The 21,085-nt window shown below is 36.4% G+C and overlaps 1 protein-coding gene across 17 annotated transcripts in view; it reads right to left on the bottom strand.

Annotated features, from left to right (window-relative positions):
• LOC145673735 (uncharacterized) overlaps positions 1-20,598 on the bottom strand; it is a 453,474-nt gene extending 432,876 nt beyond the window's left edge. For 5 of the 17 annotated variants that reach the window (XM_081743463.1, XM_081743466.1, XM_081743465.1 and 2 more), the window contains exons 1-3: positions 20,373-20,597; positions 6,115-6,342; positions 5,107-5,289 (exon numbers count right to left, since the gene is read on the bottom strand). In XM_081743463.1, coding sequence (XP_081599589.1) covers positions 5,107-5,289; positions 6,115-6,300 — 369 coding nt within the window. In that variant the 5' untranslated portion in view covers positions 6,301-6,342; positions 20,373-20,597. Of the gene's footprint in view, positions 1-5,106; positions 5,290-6,114; positions 6,343-20,372 lie in introns of all 17 variants that reach the window. The other 12 variants (XM_081743462.1, XM_081743457.1, XM_081743461.1 and 9 more) reach the window with 4 other exon arrangements.
• Between the last annotated feature and the right edge of the window lie 487 nt (positions 20,599-21,085).

Below are 21,085 nucleotides of genomic sequence, written 5' to 3' on the forward strand. Positions count from 1 at the left end.
CTTTTTTTTCCGAAAGAGATACTTTCGCCTGGATCAAGGGTACTACCTTGGACCAAGAGTACGTTCCAGAGGTTAAATCATAAGATTTCATCTAGGAGAGTTTAATAATCCAAAAGGGACACCTCCCACAGTCATTGCTACCAACTATGGTTCGAAAATTTTAGAGAATACCTTATCCTTAGTTTGCCGAAAGTACCCCACAAAAATTAAGTTATACGGTAGCTACGATGATTGAAACTAAGAGACAAACGTCCCAACGAGTTACCTCGACCCGATGGCCTGAATCACCAAAAAGTGGTTAGCTCGCAGGGTGGGATAAGACCCTAAGATACCGATAGTTTTGAACCGGGGTGGTACTCTTCCAGGAATAGGGTCAATTCACCACGGGGTATTGTCTAAAACTACCAATTTTTTTCGCAACTATGTACCTCTATAGTGCGTGTACTGGGCACGGCGTGCTGGAATATCCTTAACCCTTGTGTACTACCATGGGGTCCTTTGGGACCCCAGAGTTGTTTATCATAATATGTCTTTTAAACAAGTGAGATTACAATTCAGTCTTTTCTTACATTCTATCTCGAGTGTAAGATAAAGATGCCTACTAAAACTTTCAGTTGTCTGTCTGATGGTTCTGCGTAAAGAACATAATTTAGATCGGGTTTTAAAGACCCCATGGTAGTTCCTGTGTAACAATGTTCTTGGTAGTACACAAGGGATAAATAGGATATACAGAGCTCCTAGATATCCAACGATTCTTCCGGTCCATTACCTCAACTGCAGCCTTAGATATTTCATGCAAAGTAACTATCAGCTTCCTATATCGACTATCAGCATAACACCTCAGATCGTTCGACTGCACAACACAACTCCAGTCTGAGTCACTTATATTGTATAGGGTAAAATAGAAAGGGAAATAAGAAGCTATAATTATTAATAAACTATATTAAAGACAATATTTGAACGTCAAATGGAAAGATTACTGGAGCATTACAACAAATGCTTGTGCTCTATGAGGCAGAAACATGGATATTACGCAAAATGATGAAAAACGACTGGAAGCTTTAAAATGCGAGTGTGGTGAAGAATGGAGAGAATTAGTCGGGTCGAGCGGAGTTAGAAATGGTGGGGAGAAAACAACACTTTTAAATATTATTGAGAAACGGAAGAAAAAATGGTTTGGACATCGGCTAAGAAGAAACTGTATCATGAAGGACGTGCTAGAACATACGATGGCAGAAAAGAAAGAGAGACGGCGAAGGAAACTACAATTTATGGACGATATCAAAATAAAAATCGTAAGTGAAGATGAGGAGGTTGTTACCTCAAAGACCATAGAGCATAGAAGCTTCTCAGTTGCAGCAAGTGACCTGCCAATAATGGCAGAATACCTATGATGATGGTGATATTTGGTTTCATTTAAAGATAATTACACGTAAATAAGTTTATCTCCTTACTTACTAATCTTTCTTCCTGAAATAGTCTAACCGATCAATCTCTCCAATTAGCATTACCCTCATCCGCCTAAGTACGCTCTACTTTCAACATCGCAACACTATTAGGTGACTTCATTCGACACCTGAAAAATTCATAGCTACTTCCCTGTGTTGTATTCTGCTTCCCTGCCCCATTTTCCTACTTCTTCACCAGTCTATCTAATAAAGCGTTCAATGAAAATGGTATCGTGTACCTTTGAGCGTTATTTGATAATGTTTTGCTACTTTCTGATATCGTACGTAAATCGTTACAGTTAGTATTGTCCCAGAAACAAAATAATTACTTACAAAATTTGTTTTTTCCTCTTATTTCTCACAAAATCCATTCCGTAGTATCGCATAAAATCACTCAGAAGAATTCTCACACTATGGTCTAGATACCTTTCATCAAATTTAGGGTAATAGATACATTAACCTTTATATTGCACTAGCATATATTACCCGCTTCGCTGGGTTGAAATGAAAATTTAAATGCACAACTCCATATCTCATGTGTTTAATACCCGTGAAATATGCTTGCAGTAAATGTTAACATTATATCGCCTGTCATTTATGTTAACCCGCCGAGTGACACGGTCATGCGGGTTGCATATAAATACGTTTATTTTTACCTATGATGAACTAACAAAGGATTTGTACGTTATGGACACTTGAATCGTCAATTATCTCAAGACACTGGTAATTAAAAATTAAAGTGATATGATAAAAACAATCTAGGGTCCAAATCCTAATAACCCCCCAAAAATGAAAGAAATTGGTTCAGCCGTATTAGCGTGATGAGGGAACAAAGGATTTGTACGTTCTCTTTTATATATATAGATTATTATTCTCGATTTTCTTGAATTTTCCGAGTGTGGTGATACTTCGTCGATTCCTTCTGACGACCCGCTTCAAACTGCTTAATAGTGTTCGATAGAGCTACGCTAGGAAGCGTTTGGTGAATTAACGTCCTTCCCCACGGAGCTGACATTATTTGTGTTTAGTGGTTCAATCTGGCAGAAGCGCAATAAGATGAAGCACGGACTTGCCAGAATAATGGGGAACTGAGTTACTATACATGGTTAAGAAACGTTTTTAATTCATTCGTTTCTATAAAATTCTCCAGTTTTGCCAGTCGTACAGAATGTTGAACTTCTGAAGAAACACAGCAAATACCGTATTTCAAACTTCGTCAAATTTCGATATCCCTACTGTTTTGTCATCACCTATCACTTCACCTTTTGCTGCAGTGGTGCTCGAAATTTTTTAAAATCCATTTTTACGTGTTTAATCGTCCATTAAACTGTATCGAAACGGTTTGTTTACCAAGATATTCCAAGTTTTCTGAAAAGCTTTCTAGCGCGGACTTTCTGCTTCGTACTCCATTTAGGCCTCCCCCCCACCTTTTCTTTCTTCCAGCATGACTGAATATTGTCTCTATATTGTTCGCTACACAATTGATTTTGAAGTTACTATCTTTCAGCTGTATTACGAATCGGCAGATGAATTTTCGTCATTAGTGTGATGCTATGATACCACTTATTTGGGTTTGATATTTAATTTTGTTCTCAATCTCTATTTATTTATTTATTTTGTTTCTCTCTTTCCCTGGTTATTATGGTTTGGAAGAGTGGAAGATATATTTGCTTGACAGAATGTAACCTAAATGGTACTTATTTTTGTCAGCTTAAGTGTACTTGATTCTGCCTGTCTGTTGAACTCTTCGTTATGTAAGGAACAATCTCCCTTACGTAAGTGTGTCTCTATAGATTCTATTCCAAGTCAACGAATTTCCATATTTAGGTCACGCGTAGTAAGTGCGTAGTCCTTTTCTTTGTTCACACTGATAACAGGTCAGCGAACAGTTCTAGTGTATATATATATATATATATATATATAGTTTTAATGGTAGTTAGTCGGTAAGAGATAGATCACTTTGCGAATTGTAAATCGATTTCGTTCCGTCGATAACACTACTCAGCTCTTAAGAGTCAGAGAACAGTAGTGAGTCCCTCAACTCTAAACTCTGATTAACGAGAAACCATCAAGAAATGATAATACTTTATCACAACAACAAAGTGAGAGAATCTGATTCCTGTGTACAAACTTTACAGTAGCACATCAGCAGAGTACACATACAGAGTAATATTATACAGAAGCATTCATTAAAACGTATACTCTAACTTGAAATTTGTATTATGATTCAATCTAAACAATGTTCATTACCAACAAAAGCTCTATGGCAAAATTACTTATCTAAAATTACAAGTAAGAAAGACATATCCAAACCAAGTGTCATAATGACATATTGACATTTAATTCCGAGCCTACTCCCCCAATTTTGACATAATAGTTATTCTTTTTCTATCTCTTCCTTTGAAAGCTTTACTAGTGAAATGTTCCCCAAATTTAACTACAAGTTTTGCGATACTTCATATTGAAAGCCTCTTTTAGTGTACAACTCGGAAGGAATTCTCTTGTTTCTCCATTAATCCGCGGTATGACTTCACTTTCACATAGCAAGCGAAACTCAGTAATGGCATTTCAATTGTAGTGGTGTAAAATACCGAGTGGAAATACTAATTCCGTTAATTGCATCTATAACAGTTTCACTGTACGGTTTCGGCCACTCAACCAGTGGTCGTCTTCACTAGCTCATTAAAAATGGGTCAATTTTCATCTTTCAGTAAAGACAGTGGTGCAGCTTTGTAGATAATTGTGAGTGTGTGTTCTTGGGTGCATGCATGTAAGTCTATCCATGGAATTGAGAAATTACTAATTTTACGAGGGGCGTCCAATTAGTTATTCAACTAGACAGGAAGGGAGGGGCGGAGCATAATGACGCCTGACACGCACGCCAAGGTAACTGTGGAGAACCACGCTTGGCAATTTGACGTCAATCGGAGCAACGCAGTGATCGTAAGCAGAATGTCTGTGTTACACCGCGTAGCGAATATTTGTGTGACGCCTGGGCAGAAGCAGTGCCGGATACAGCTGTCCCAATACTAGTTGGACTTCTTTGAGAAGGACCAGAACAAATTCCTCCTGAAGTGGGAACCTGAAGAAACACCTGCGAGGACAACGTTTCTCGTCGGACAACGAGGTCCAAAAGGCTGTTTCCCAGTAATTTGCAGGCCATGACAAAGACTATTATTTTCTCTGGGATTTCTTTGCTGTCCACAAAGTGGCGACGGTACACAGACCTCCATGGGGACTACATCGAAAAACAGTGGTGACCAGGTGAGCCTACCTCCATTTCTTCCCGCCTAGGTAGGTAACTTATTGGATACCCCTCGTACATGCCAGAATAAGCTGATGTCTCAACGTGTTTCAATTCTTGAATTAAATGAAATATTTCACTAAATAGTACATTTTGTATTAGTATTTGTTTTGTTCAGAAATGAATTTGCAAAAATATATGCTTTCCGTATTAGCAACTTTGATTCTGCTTGAAAACAATAAGTAAATTCTCATGAATACAAAAACATGATTATGTTTTGGTTTTATTATTATTTATTATATTTCAAAGGAGCTTTATCTACAATCCACAAAGCATGCTTCAGTAAATTGCAGCAGAAAGGTACGGATTACTTTACTGTCAGTCATGCATATCAACGGGAACATTTATACTCACTCCTTGCTCAGCATTGTCACCGGTTAGTCCTTTTATCTTCAATATTTCCGCAGTTTTTAGAAAGCTTGACAAATCATCTTGGCGTACGTTGACCTCTCCTCTGTACATAAACTGCAAAATTGCGAGTAGCTCTTTGTGTCCAACATCCTTTAAAATCACTATAGGGTGTTTACAAGGATTAATCTGGAATTGAAAATACACGTAATAAAACTAACGTATACTACACTTTTCACAATATTGGACATACTTCGCCTATTTAACTTCTTTTCCAGCTGATTCGTATACAGTTCGTACTGCAACGCCGCGCTGTAAAACGCATTACATAATATTTGATTTACTTTTTATATTTCTATTCTTCATTAAGAAACATTCAGTGAAAATATTTTCATACATTTAATAATCTACTAATTAAGATGGTTTTAGAATTAATCAAATTCAAGTACATTATATAAAAACGTAGAAACACGCACAGACAAAAAGGCTCTGACTAGTATGCAAAACATCTTGCTTCAAGGAAATTACACAAATTTTCTGACTTATCATGGGCAATGACAGAAATTGATGTTCAAATGACTGTGTGCAACAGGTTTAATTTCTAAGTTGTAAGGATGTATAAATAATCCTGCAAATGATGGATATTACTGAACTTCTTGCATCAGTGTTAACTTCATTTATATAAAGTAATTTTGGCTAAAATCTTGATTTAAATGCATAAGACAGAAAGAAAATGCAAAAAAGAGAAAGAAAGAAAGAAAATGCAAAAAAGAGAGAGAAAGAAAGAAAATGCAAAAGAGAAAGAAAGAAAAAAGAAAAAGAAAAAAGAGAGAGCAATTCATGTTGATAATTTAAGAGTAAACAATAAAATTTACATTCAAATTTCGTTATAACTTTTTCTCTTGAATATACACACACATGCAACAGATCTTAACAACAAATGTATAACATAAGTTATACCAGGCAAAAGAAGTAACAACGATAAAATATATGAAAAGCAATGAAAATATTTACCTTGAACAGAGACTTAAAATATGGACTGCATACAGATAACACAATTTTATGTGCTTGTACAAATTGACCATCACAAGCTAGTGTAACATCCACAAGATCTTCTTGCTCTAGTAGATCATGAAATCCAGCCGTTAAATTGCTGTGGAAATTATTCCAACGTAAAGAAAACTGTTCAGACTCTCCCATATTTATTAGTTCGTTATGGAAAAGTGGAAATTATTTAATCACCTAGAAAAAAATAATAATTTATTTTATACGTTCTTTAAAAATATGATACAGTAAATTTACACGAGCCACTGAAGCATGTGGAGGTTTAATTTTGTATCTAATTGTAACTACGTCAGGTAAGTGTAGAAACTGCCACCCCTATACTCGGGAATGCAATCATAAATTGTTTATCATCACTGTTGTCAACTAAAGGTTGATGGACTACACGAAGAAAATAAATCTTACGAGACTGGAATATGTGGTGTCACATTTTCCCTTTCTTTCTTCCTTTTTAATCGAAAATCGAGTTTTCACATACTTCTGTGTTTGTGTAATTCGTACTCAAAAAATCAGGTAATTTGTTTAAATAATGGAAACAATTTCTCTTTGCAAATAATTAAATAAATACGAGGGTGATTCAGAAAGTAATGTCTCCAAGTCCACTACTTGGCCAATAGAACTGCAAACATTCTGAACTGTTTATCATTAATGCACTGATGTCAAACCTATAGAATGTCACTTGTTTTACCTTCCTATCTCTTCTCGTTCCAGAGTAATGGAACAATGCATGGCATCCAGTAGTGACGTTCGGTTGAAACAGCAGGCTGTCATTGAATTTGTGACTGCGGAAGGGTGAGCGCCGAGGAGCATTCATCGCCGGCGACGAGTCGTAGATACACCATTACAACACGGAAACTAAGTTTAAGTCGACAGAGTACTGTCACACGTCCTCTCCTCCCTCCAAAAATTCGAAGTTGTCCGGTCTACTGGCAAAGTGTTGTTGACATTCTGCCTCATCCTGGCTATAGTCCCGATCTTGAACCCTGCGACTTTTGGCTCCTCACCAAACTTAAGAATCACCTGTAGGGCCAACGCTACAGTTGTGACATGGAGGTGGAAGCAGCAGTTCGGCAATGTTGTCGCCAGCAGCCGCGACAATTCTTCGCCGATGGCATGAAAATCCTTATTTTGCGTTTGCGCAAGTGTGTTGCCCGTAATGGGGATTATGTTGAAAACTGATGCTACCACTTGTAGCTGACATTGTAAGCTTTCCATTGATACCTGTATCGGTGCTATCTGTCAAACACAAATAAAGGTATCACCTTGGAGGCATTACTTTCTGAATCACCCTCGTAGTAATAATAATAATAATATTAATAATAATAGTGCAGCGAACAGCTCGTTGGCAAAAATACAGCACACTGTGTGGTACCAGATCACTACATTATGGTGTAATAATAGTACTGATAATAATAATAATAAAAAACAGTAAAAAGAGAAGCACTAATATAAAACACAATGTAATAAAAGTCAATTAAGCACAAACAATTCCTTGTCAACGCTGTAAAAATTGTCAAGCACTCTATTTAAAACAACGTAAAGCTAAGAACAGCAGTCTTAAAATTACATTTTATCTTAATGTTTCTAAACATCATTGCTTAACCTGGCGGTACTCGCGCCAAGTCTCACAGACCGGTGTCACTTGTTTTTATGTACCCTGTTACTAGTAGCTGGCCGTTGGTTTTGAAGGGGGTTCAAATGGATAATTTTATTTTTCAATGGACACTTCTGAACATGATTTATAACCTTGTGATAAAATTATCAACAAAAAATTTCAACAAAAATACTAGGTCAAGATTTAACAAATGGGTTTGTGAGACTAGGCGCCAGTGCTCAAGTCACATTAACAGGCGCCAGTGCCGTCGGGTTAAACACTATCAGTCAGATCTCATAAAAGTTTCACTTGCTTAATACAGTACGTCTAAATTCATGTGCTTTAACAATCTGTCAATCTTTTTACAATTTCACATTTCCAATTATTATTAATATAATAAGTAGTAGTAATAGTTTTTAAGTTTTACGCCCCACGATTATGTCGGCTAGGCTAAAGGAGGAGAACAACAACTAGTAGTTTTAATTCTTCTTCTACTACTACTACTACTACTACTACTACTACTACTACTACTACTACTAATAATAATAATAATAATAATAATAATAAATCATTGTCGTCTCACTGACTTGAATATTACGCGTATTTCGTAGTCCTGAACATTCTCTGAGGTTTGTATATTTTGGCCACTCTACAAGAATGTGTTGAATATTTCTGGGAGATAGTCTTCACGAAAAGAAGGTTAGCGCTTCGCACTAACAAGTAAGTAAGAACGTGTGAAATAACAATGCATGATACGCAAGCATGCAAGAGTCACTTTATCTCGTCAACCAGTGAGTAAGGTTTGCCAATTGCCAAAAGTAGGTTTAATATAATGGGAGCTTAGTTGCATTAGCCTGGCTCCAATCCGGTTGCCTGTTTCAACGCATTCGCTGGATCGGAGCATAAGAGTGCTCCAGTGCAACATCTGCCAACGTAGCGTGCTAAGCAGAGGAGTCAGAACGCTTGTTTCCCGAATGCTGAGATGTTTAGATACCCAGAAAATAACTCAAGCCCTGTTGCTGTAACTGATTACATCTTACAAGAATATCTCAAGAACACTGATTCTCAGGGTTTCCCAAGTGGGCCCAGCCCGAAAAAACTCGGTGTTTTTTTTTTCGGGTTGGACCTACCTGAAAAAACCCACCTGGGTTTTTGAGCTTTTTGTTAGTATATTGTTGGTACAACTAAGGTGATCACACTGAAAGTAATTTTTATCAGATTTTGGCCTTTCCTTGGGCGAATAAGATGCTTTTGCGTTAAAGTATAGAACACCTTTGAACATAAGACCTTTATAAAGTTTCGAATGAATAAGAAACCTTACCTTAGCTTGAGATAATTATAAAACAAATTAATGTATGGACTATGCTTATAGGCTGTTTGAAGTAAAATCTGTAATTTTATGTTTTAGAAAATACTTTCCATGAATAGTATGCTCGGCGACGCCGAGGGACATTATCCTTCATATGTTTGACGGGTTTAAGGCCATAGGTGCCGATACTACTAATAAATATGCAGTACATTAGTAAAACTACTAGTATTATTTTTATTACCTTTGATGGTAACACAAGTATTCTTCAGTAAAATTTGTTGTTTTCCAAGAACAAGTTTAGTTCAGTTATTTGTTGCTACTCTTCAAATAAGCATTCGGTAGAATCAACACCAGCAATAGCGTAAAAATTCTTGTCAAATTTAAAAGCTTAATGTTCGGAGTCCCGAAGACTACGTAATGCTTACTATTTCAAGTGCTCAATTCAAAATTCCATACTATATAATTAAAGTTTCGATGTACAGTAAAGAAAGCAAGTTGCATTTTCGAGGGGGGGGGGGGAGAACCATAGTGAAAGAAGTACTCGGGAAATTCCCGCAATTAAAGGCACAATGCATCGGAAGTGAATACTTCAACATTAAAACCATTTATTTTACGCTGGAAAATATTTAATTTCATTTAAGACTTTTTGAAACATTTACTTTATAAATATGAATTATATATTTAATTGTTTTAAATTAATTTCCTGGAAAGAACTGTCTTGCAACAAGCGCTCGGGAAATTCCCGTAATTCAACGCACAAAGTATCGGAAGTGATCCTCAACAAAACATTTGGTGAATGTCACTGAGGCTCCTGGGATGATTTGATCTACATCTGTTCATTCGTCCTTTAGATCATTAGACGAATATTTCACCTCTTATCAGCTCTGACCGACCCCCCTTCCCCGCTTGGAGGCTATCCGCCCTGGTGTACCACACATACTACAGGGTGCCACTTTCGATCTTTTACGTTTAAATTTTCAGGTTACAAGCACGAGACACACTAAGTTTCCTGTATAGATCTTAGCAGTATACCAACGTAAAATTTCAAAATGGCGTCGATTTTTTCAAAATAGCTGTTATCCCCGCTACAAAGCGCAATTTTCGGCTTTTCAAGTTGAAGTTTTCAGAGTAGAAGCACGAGATACTCTAAATTCGCTGTATAGATTTTCTCGACGATCCAATCTAAAATTTCAAAATGGTGGCCATTTCTTCAAAATTGCACTGAATAGGAAATTGTTGCAAGTTGTGACAATGATAATATTGAAATAGAAATTACATTTTAACACTTTTACCCCAAAGACATTGAAATATTTTGAAAAACCCAATTAAACCTGAAAATACCCGGAAAAAACCCATATGGGCCCAGGTAGGTTGGGCTTTTTCAGAAAAACCCGTGTTTTTTCAAACCCTGCTGATTCTAGCTTTAGAATTTCTTGTATAAAGTAAAAAGCGAATTCTGGCGAAAGCATATACTATTTAATAAATAAAATCGTTACAGTTTCGAAAAAGTATCTTTACCTTCATCAGACACATCATCCTAATAGTATTTCTAGAAGCAGCAAAAAACTGACCGATATTTCTGATATGTACCAGAGTATCCTTTTACGAGAAACAAAAAAGCCTACTTATGCAAAAGGTTATTCACATGCTTGTACTATCAGTATCAGTAGAACATCTTTAAATTTCTATAACGTATTTTTCGAAGTAACTTCTGCTGTAATATACAAAATTTTTACGTGAGAGCTGATCAAAATTATATTCTTTCCCTAAAAAAAAACTAATACATGTACTCAATAATTTATCTTTACTTTGCAGATGTATGCGGATATTGTCCTTGCCAATTATCTTGAAGTGTCTTCAGCCTTTTGCACACAACCAATATGGAACTCATATGAGAATAATTGCTGCCAGATCACATTGCCAAATTTGTAGCGATTTGTATTCTATATTGTTAATAATGGACAAAACTTATACAAGAAAATATCGGAGTAATATCCGAATTAGTAATATTGTAAACGATATTGATTTATATACAGCAAAACAATAAAGTCATATGGTATAAAATTAACAGTGAAATTTTTGTTAGTAAGATTGGTGATGATGGTATTTCATTCCTTGTCTAAATTCCCTTTTTTGGTACTAAGGTTTGGACTTTTCGTCCTAATGTAACAACTATCAAAAATGTTTTGTTCGACCGTTGATTTTGCACGGTATAAAACCTTGATATCTTGCGCAGTTAGTCAGTATATACATATACGAGTATCATTCCGAAAGTCATGACAACTATTTTTTTTTCTCGAAAATAGTAACGAATAAAAAATTCTGAAATATGGAAATGGAAGGTTAGTTCATATGTAAATATTACATGTAAAGAGATGGATGAACACACATACCACCATAAAGATACAGCACGAGAAAAAAGAAGAGAAGAATGTACTTTTAAAAGTTTTTTTTTTTCTGTCAATTGCAACAGTATACAATAGTACATTACAAACTACCTGCATTCCATGGTCACAGGAGCCTCCCAAAGAATCAGAAGATGGCAGAAACGCTAAGATATCATAGGTATGTTTTCCTCCCTTGTGCTACTGTGTACTCTTGCAAATGACAGTAAAACACGTTTGAAACTACAAAATATTTTTTTCGCCTTTTTCCTCATGTTATATCTTTATGGTGGTATGTGATCATCTATTTCCTACACGTAATGTTTACATATTAACTAACCTTCCATTTGCATATTTCAGAATTTTTTAATTCGTTACTATTTACGAAAAAATATATATATACAGGGTGTTAATGAACTATACCGACAAACTGTAAGAGGTAAAAAGTTCATATGGACCTATGGCGAAAAGTGCATAATTTCAGAGCTAGGACTGTCCAAAATTGCGAAAAAGCTAAATATTAATAAGCCCTATTTCTAATTCTAGAAACTGTGGATGGTGGTTCTTATCAGTGTAAAGGAAGCCATGCATACACAATCCGAAAGTGCATATTTTATTAATTGTCAATAGGTGTAGGTAGTATTCCCTACAGGGTGTAATTTTCAGATATGTTTTCAATAGAGTTTTCAGATATACCCTGATTTCAAGAAGGGTCCAAAGTAGGCAGGATGTAAACCTTGACAACAATGAACACCCAATGCTTCGAAGGGAAGGCGGAATTGTTAGGAACAGAGGTGACTACTTAGACCTAACCTCACTCAACCTCATGCTCACAAACTCATTTCGACCTCACACTCACAAACTCATTTCGACCTCACACTCACTCAACCTCACGCTTACCTCACCAGTCTAACCTCACGCTCACATCATTCTAACCTCATGCTCAACTCACGTCTGACCTCACACTCACTTCGTGAGGTTGAGGTCGAGTGAGCGTGAGTTCCGAACTCGTGAGCGCCGATTCCGTGAGTTTGGGCACAGCTCTTCCCGCTAGCCTATTGGCTAGCACGCGCAACTTTGGTGCACAAGGTCGTGGGTAAGACTTGCGATATTTCGATAGTTTTCAGTATTTGGATAGTTTTCGATATTTTCTTGTTTTCAATATCAAGAGATACCGATATCACTTTCTCAACATAACGAAAACTATTCATATAACACGATCTAGATTTTCAATACTTCAACGGTCTCTGTTCCACAGGATTACTACCTAATACAACAAAGTATGACAAACCTACGTTGATTTATCAGCATCACCCAAGTGGGATTTACAATATTGTAATATTAGTTCGTACGCCCGTACGACTTTTGCTTCACACGCGAACTACTAAATGCAAGTGAATTATTGAATTCCGTCTCCTGGGATCGATAGCTAAAATAATTATTTCGAAACGTTCCTTAATGAAGATGATTTACCCATGGGTAGAGGTAGAAATTAGCCGTTTTCGGTTTAACATTGATTACTATAGAGCAAAGACAGTAACATATAGCGAGACATGGTTTCTTGCAATTGATCCAGCGTCCCAAGAAGACCTTTCATCTCCATCTTTAACAATGCACTAAAATCGGAAGTGATGTAAATTTACTGCAACTTCCAGTCTCAGTATTGATCTACATAGATCAAAAACTATTAAAAAAAAAAAAAAAAGATAGTGAGTTTAAAAAAAAAAAGAATCGATTTAGTTTTCTAAGAAAAGGTCTCACATTAACTCTTAACGTTCTATTCAAACTGAAAATCGCAGAAATCAACCACGTCCGGCTCTAATGTTGATCACTATAAGGTAAAAACTGTAATAGAGATAGGCAGTTTTTTTTTTTAATTAATTAAAAATCCCAAGAATACCTTTAGTTACCATCCTTATCTTTAGTGATGAGCAAATGCAAGATCAAGACCCAGGTGCTCTTGGTCTGGCACCTCCAGTCTTGGTTTTGGTCTTGCATTGGAATCCTTGGTCTGGGTCTTGGTCTTGCTTGCAAGTGTCTTGCAAGTCTTGCATTTACGAAATCTTACGCTTTTCATAGGTAAATTTTACTCTGGATATAAGGGATAATAAATGCTACAATGCGCCAAAAGTAACGGAAATACAATGTATGTTTCTAAATGTAATATAATTTACCTTCGTGTAAGTATGATGATAGGGTACAGCATAGGCAGTGACCTTTATTTTTTACTACTTCTAAGATAAATCACAGCGTTTCGTAATCTTCTTATATTTTTTAGCAGATCCAACACTCCACTTGTTCCCAAACTGGAGAGGTTACCCCTGAGACGCATACGGCACAGATAATTGAAAAACCATGAATTGCAAAATTATTTTTACAGCGTAAAGGCGTCAGGTTGCTTTTTCCTTTTCTAACACGATTTGCTAATCTTTGTATTGAACAAACTTCTTTAGGTTGAACAGAAAACGAATTAGGTGTTACAAATAGTAGCAGCAGGGAAAAAAAGAATTTTACATATTGTTAAGAGCAGGAAGAGGAACTGGTTAAGATGTTGGCTGAGGAGTAACTGTATTATGAGGAACGTGCTAGAGAGTGTGGTGGAAGGAAAGAGAGGGAGGGAAAGAAGGAGACCAGTTGAAGGAAGGTATTAAAACTGAAAATTGCTTCGTCAAGACGAAGAGACTAGCTAAGAACTACCGTACATCGAAGCTTCTCACTTGCAGCAAATGATCTGCCAATAATGCCAGAATAGCTATGATGATGATGATATGTTTAGCAATGTTGGCCAAAAAGAGAGAGAGAGAGAGAAATTAAAATAATAATTATTATAATCAAACCTCGTAAGATTTTAGAATAATTTGAGTGAAAACTAAAAACGACTCAACTGTCTATGCCTTTTGTGTGAACTCAATTTATATAAATACTTTTGACCTATAGTAGAAATACAGAAAGACTGTGTCAAACTCCATGTTATCTGAAATAACTATACAAAATCACTCTCACTTGTGAATATGGATTATTTATTGTTGTATAATGTTATATCGCTCAATCCTTAATGTGCCGTATACCTAAGGAGGCTAAAAGTTATATTGATAAACAATTATTCAACGTATAAGCATTAGCCATGAAATCAAACTTGCAGTCATATGCACTGTTTTTGTCAGTCATCAAAATGTTATTTCGAGTTTCATTTTATGTGTACACATTAAAAATTTCAAACGGACGCTTCAGTCTCGGAGCCAAGGCCATACCCACGCTGTCAGCATCCATAGTGTACGGAATTACCGATGTTCAATACTACATTTCTCTTTAGTGTTGGAACAAGAACACTACTGAATGCTTTAAAATGAAATGAAATATGCTAAGAGAGACGGTAATGATGAGAAATGATTGAAATGGTGGAATGAAGAAAGTAGGAGGAAAAGAAAGAAAAAAAAAAGAAAATCCAATCATACGGTGTTTGTCCATTGGTCACATTGGGCAAGATGACACCAGTGTGGCTTGAAAACGAGTAATACAGAAAACGCGAACAACCGATTCAGAAAACGACATACTGTAGCTATATGCAGCTATATGCTACAGAGTCAGATCGACTTACACGGATTGCATAAACTACTGGAAACACATTCACTCCAGCGGAATTTTTACTGAAGCCAAGAAATTCAAGTGAAAGATATAGTGATTTTTCCCCTTTCTTTCCAAATTCTATAAAAAAATTCAAGTAGTACCGGTACTTCTGTAAGACTCTTGGTCTTTGTCTTGAGGTATGGTCTTGGTCTTGCATGGGGATTCCTGGTCTTGGTCTTGGTCTTGCATGCAAGACTCTTGCAAAAACTGCAAGACTAAGACTTTTGTGCTCATCACTACTTATCTTTCCACCGAAATCGGAAATGATAGAAGTACATTACAACTTGCGGATTCAACACATACTGCGAAAAAGGGAAGAACTAGCGAGAAGTAGGTTTTGAAATCTGGTTAGGCATATAAGAATAGTTGTCATCTCTCGTAACCCTTCATTCTAAATGAAATCTTTGAGTTCAACGTCCCATGGTTACGAAGGTTAGGCCAAAGGAGACGGTGATGATGAAATAGTAGGAGGAAACGGGTTAACCGCGAGAAAACCCACGCACACGATGTTTGTCCACCACAAAATTCACTTGACGGGGGCTGGGATCGAACCCGGGTCCCTACGCACCAGAGGTGAACGCTCTACCACTGATCCACCTCGGCCCCCCAAAAAGTCAAAATTCAATAATAATAATAATAATAATAATAATGAAGCTCTCCAAGAAATTATGGATTTTGCAAATCTATGGCTTGAATCATTGGTCGAAGTTAAGTGAAATTTTAACCTTATACTTGCAGTAGACATTTGCATAGAGGCCGGTCCATATGATGCGCTTCGCCCCCTTCCCTAAGTTCTCTTTCGCATGTGGCCCTCGCTATCTGACACCTTACCAATCTCTATCTAGATAAATTTTAACAGTCCAAACAGTTATCCTGGTCATTTTAGAGACACTCTCGGTAGTTTCAATATTAAAACTATTACTTACAGTCGAAAATTCGAAATGAATTTCTTGTATTATTGAACTAGCTCGTATTGTAAAACTCAAACTAATCATTCTCTGTAAATTTACTTTCAAAAAATAAATTTTAACTATTCAAATCTTTCTTTACAGGACACAAAGTGAAAATGCATAAAAATTTGTACAAAAACAAAGATATTTATAAAATAAGTTTTTTCTACATGATTATTTTGTATTGTTATTCATTGACAGGAGGGAGGGGAGAGCTAAACGGTTTTGGGCTTAGGGGCGGCAAAACATTAAATCCGGCCCTGGTCGAACATTAAAAATATATCAATCATCGGTGTTTGTCCGACTAATATTACATAAATGATATCAGTTATCTCCGATTTGGATAAAATACAGATGAAATATAGCTTTAGGAACACACGTGAGCTAGTTGCATCTTCCTAAGTTGTTCCGCTCTCTGAACAACGATTAAAGGATTATACGAAAATGAGTTAAGTGGTCGAGGACTGGCATATTTACCCTAGTAACACAAAACATTTATTTATGGCTGTTCTGCGTAGTTATATTTATACAAAAAATATACTTGCTAACTATATGAATTTTATTTCCAAGTAAATAGTCTGTGTATAAGAAATTCTATATACTTATCATGATGTAATAATGTATCTCCAAAACTCGCCCAGAAAATATGTAAATTCTATTTTCTATTTGGAGTAGGCGGGGGTGCCGACAGGCTGATTTTAGGGCGTTGGTTGCACCCGTTAGACTTTTTTTTGGGGGGGGGGGAGGGCATATTTTCGCTCAAAATGACAGAATCGCACTTTTAATTATACTATAATTTTCCTTTTAAAAACGGCAACTGTGAAGGTGAATGAATGTATTCTCTGTGGCTTAAACGGATAAAATTACGACGGAAGGTAGAAGAAAATACAGCATAGACTGATCCTATTTAGAAAGAATGGACAAGGGCTACTAAGTGATGTAGCCTGCAATGTATTTAACATGCAAACCAGTGTAGAAACTCATTGGAGAGGGGGAATCTCGCTTAGAATTTAAGCACTCTGTTTTGGGGGCAAATAGTATATTCGAGGGGAAATTGCGCCCAAGTACTTGGAGAGATGGACTCTCCTCGGCCGAGGGCGGGGGAGGGCTGCAACTCTTATGTGGTTAACTGCTAGCCCAAGATTCAAAATTCCCCTCCCCTCTAGATAATTCGTAAATTAAACATTGAATTAGCCTACAAAATCCCTATTAAACAATGGCAAGCGAGATCACAAGAGAAAACTATAGTTAAAGGGACAAAGGAAAATATTCAAACCAGTTTTGGCGGTAATGTGTCTTTAAAAATGTAGGTAAATACAAAGCAATTTAATTTAATCGGTTATTTTATGATACTAAATGATGAATATTCTTGACCGGATTTCGAGGCCAAATACTCCGGTGTGCCTGGCAAAACATCAAGACATTCCATGATTATTTTCTACTGGCTTTTAAGAAATTCCTGATCACAAAGACACTAAAACTTCTATCCCAAGTTGGCCAATGAAAAAAAAAAAAAAAAAAAAAAAAAAAAAAAAAAAGGTAGCGGACCAAAGATACTCCCTGCTTACCTATGGTCGTTTCACAGCAGGTGTTATCTTCAGATAGAAGAAAAGAAGCTTTTGTGTAGAGAACAAAGAATCTACAGTGTTTTCGAATTACAATATACTTCTCCCTGCTATTGGAAGAACCAGGTGTCTACTTTGATCCAACCTCACGCTCACAAACTTATTTCGACCTCACACTCACTCGACCCCACACTCACATCATCAGTCTGACCTAACCTCAAGCTCACAAACTCATTTAGACCTCACGCTCACCAGTCTGACCCCACGCTCTCTTCGTGAGGTTGAGGTCGAGTGAGCGTGAGTTCCAAACTTGTGAGCGCCGACCTCATGAGTTTTGACACCTTTGGTTTGGAATAGGCAGCTCCATGTTTTTTGTGTACGGAATAACTTGTGATGTGATGTATTTCTTTACGATATATTTCACGTATTCTTTATTTATAAGCGTGAAAGAAAACATCGCGGACACTAAAAAGCACAAATGCAATCTAACAGTCAGAGCAAGGCGAATGACGCAGGCGTGTCAGTCACGGTGAGTATACTCGTAAGCGAAGGTAGTGAAAACAATTGCGTTTTCGCAATGATACGAGTATCAAGAGCACTTGTCATGATTTCATACTAGCAGAGCTCAACTTGTAACCATAAAATACAGCTTTTGTGCACTCTACAGATATCCACCGGGTAAGAGTTCCTTTTGTGCTTAACAGTGACTTTTGGCACGGGTTAATGATTTGAATCACTGGATGGAATCGAACTATGTCGTTCTTTTGTGTGGTTTTCGCGCTTTCGATTTTTACCACTCGATGACTTTCTAGCATGCTAATGTATCTCGCGGGCAGTTCGTAGTTCGTGTTGGTCTAAGTGGAGTGCTTTTCTTTTCTCCGTTTTCGTCTTTTGTTTGACGACTCCGCAGTTAATTCTAGAATTTCAAAATGCGTTCGATGAATTTAATGCGGAGCGAGTTCACTCGTCTTTCTTAAATAATTGCGTTTTGAATTCGGATGTGAATTGTATTCACTTTGCGTTTTTGTGTGATTTAATTGAGTTTGACACACACACGCATATATATATATATATATATATATATATATATATATATATATATATATATATATATATATATATATATATAATGATTGTGATCGCAGGATGACCCTATATTAGAAATATGGTGTGAGCGGCAAGAGTCTCATGTATGTTTTAATCATAACTGTGATCGTTTTAGAAAACATGTTTCTTTCCGTAATGGAACTTTTTTCGGTGATACAAGTAAAGTATTGGGAAATTTTGTGATGGTCTGTTGATTGGAGAGCAATATTTTTACTTGTTCGGCACGCTGGTTTGCTTTATCATTAATGGTGAGTAATATTTGACTTTTTTTTTCTTTTGTAATATCTTGAAAGGTTTATTAAGATTATAACCTTTTTCCCCAGTGAAATTTATTTTAAGGGGTTTGGGGGTGGCGGAAGCCCCTCATGTACATTAGAAAATAATCATAGAAAATGTATTACGAGTTACTTAATTTATTCTACTGACGCTTTCACCGGGGGTGTTGGGGGGAGGAAGCCCCCATCTAGACTTGAAAAGAACCGTCATGGTTATTCTGTGTTTTTCGTTTATTCTTAGGTGATAAATTAGATGTTATTGCGTAAAACTGTTGTTAATTTCGTGTGGTTAGGTTAGGGTATGTTTAGCTAGTTTAGAAGCTGCTTACTATTTTAACTGATATGCGTGAGTTACAATTGAGTCATCCGATATGGTTTCCGGATTAGTTCAGGAAGCCGTTCTTAAGTATATTTTGATTCTTGGGAGTAGTCTGGCAGTAAGTTTCTCGTAACATGTTGTCTGTTTCGAGGAACTAGTTGTGATAGTGCTACGATGAATCGAATCGTTCTTGAGAACTGTTCCAGAAACCAGGTAAGATAAATCGGTTCCAGTCACTGGTCGGCATAAAGAAAACTCTTGCCATACACCGTCGGTGGAAAATAGCGTGCAGTTTTACTATACAGATCCATAGTATAAGTACGAACGGGTTAGAAGCTCGGCAGGCGTTTGTTGGAATCTGCTCTCGACATTTAATCTGCAAATTAATGACTTGCCAAAATTTTTCTGTATATCTTACAATCTATAGTAAAACTGCACCGAAAATAGCATCTAATAATCATCTTTCATATGTATTCACTTGTTTTATCCGTCGTAAAGCACTTGTAATGCTTTTAAACTAGGAACCCTAAAATACAGCTGTACTACTTTCTATTTAATTCTACCGCCTGCAGAAATTTCTTTATAAATATGTCTTTTCATGAAGAGTATTGTATTTTATCTGTAAATCTTCCAAAGTGTGGAGTGCCAGAAGTAAACCAGCACTTTTTTCTATCATCATTATTAATTCACATTTTCACCTCAATATCCTGAACATTCAAGAACGCAAAGCAAACCTGTTTCCTTGCGTGCCCGACTTACGGTACTAGTAATGTTTGTTAAAGCACTTAGTTTACTTCTTTAATATTTCCATCATTAGCGTATAAAGTTTTCCTTTTGCGACCTGCGTACTCTCAATATGCACCGTTAAGTATACACATTAAAATATATTCCCTAGTTAATAACTCTTAATATTGATATCCACTAATTTCTAAGTGAAATGACGGTAAGTAACGCGACGCTTTAAGTTAAATACATATAAAAAGCACTTATATAAGCATCTACATAATATAAAAATTGTTGTATACTTTCGCTAATGTAATAATACACCTCGGTATTAAACAAAACACATAGAATACTTACTTTTCAGTACTTTTGTGACAAACTCCGAACAGAGGACAGCGTTTTTTCCAGGTTCGAACCTAAAGCATCTTAATTAATTATTATGCTCTCTACGTGGCCCAACACACTTACACTTAGCCCCTTAATGTGCTTACTGAGTCAATATTGTGTACAGCAAGTAAAGATTCTTACATCGCTCATTATTGGAGTACACACCCCGCAGCCACTGTTGTCAATTCCATATTGGATAGTACATTCTCTTGAAAAAGTTGCCCATATTATCATCGGGCACATTCCGTCACTGGTTCCGAAACACAACGCAAAATTTGCGCTTCATTTTGAGAAATTAAATATGTCAGTTCTATTTGATCTTTCCCTTGCCTTTGGTTCCGCACTTTTCACGAGGGCTGATACGGAATGAACCCATATATCTCTACTTTAAAGTATTGGGATCGTTTAAATCAGCTACACCTGAATTCGAACTTCGAATTACATAATGCAATGAACGTAACAACGGTGTTTGGTATTGAATTTCTGCACACTTACAGTATGGTGCATTTCCAGACAAATATCAACCTTTTATGAAAAAATGAAACTGCTTGCATGCACATGTGCAATACATTATTTGGAAGCTAATTTCATATAGAATTCAGATCAAAAGAGATTATTTAAGTACAATTTATATTACACTGGCAAATAATGCTGATTAAATAATAGATTATCCAAGTGATTAA

Source organism: Thermobia domestica, chromosome 17 (genome assembly GCF_964235325.1).
Source record: "Thermobia domestica chromosome 17, izTheDome1.hap1.1, whole genome shotgun sequence".
Taxonomy (NCBI): Eukaryota; Metazoa; Arthropoda; class Insecta; order Zygentoma; family Lepismatidae; genus Thermobia; species Thermobia domestica.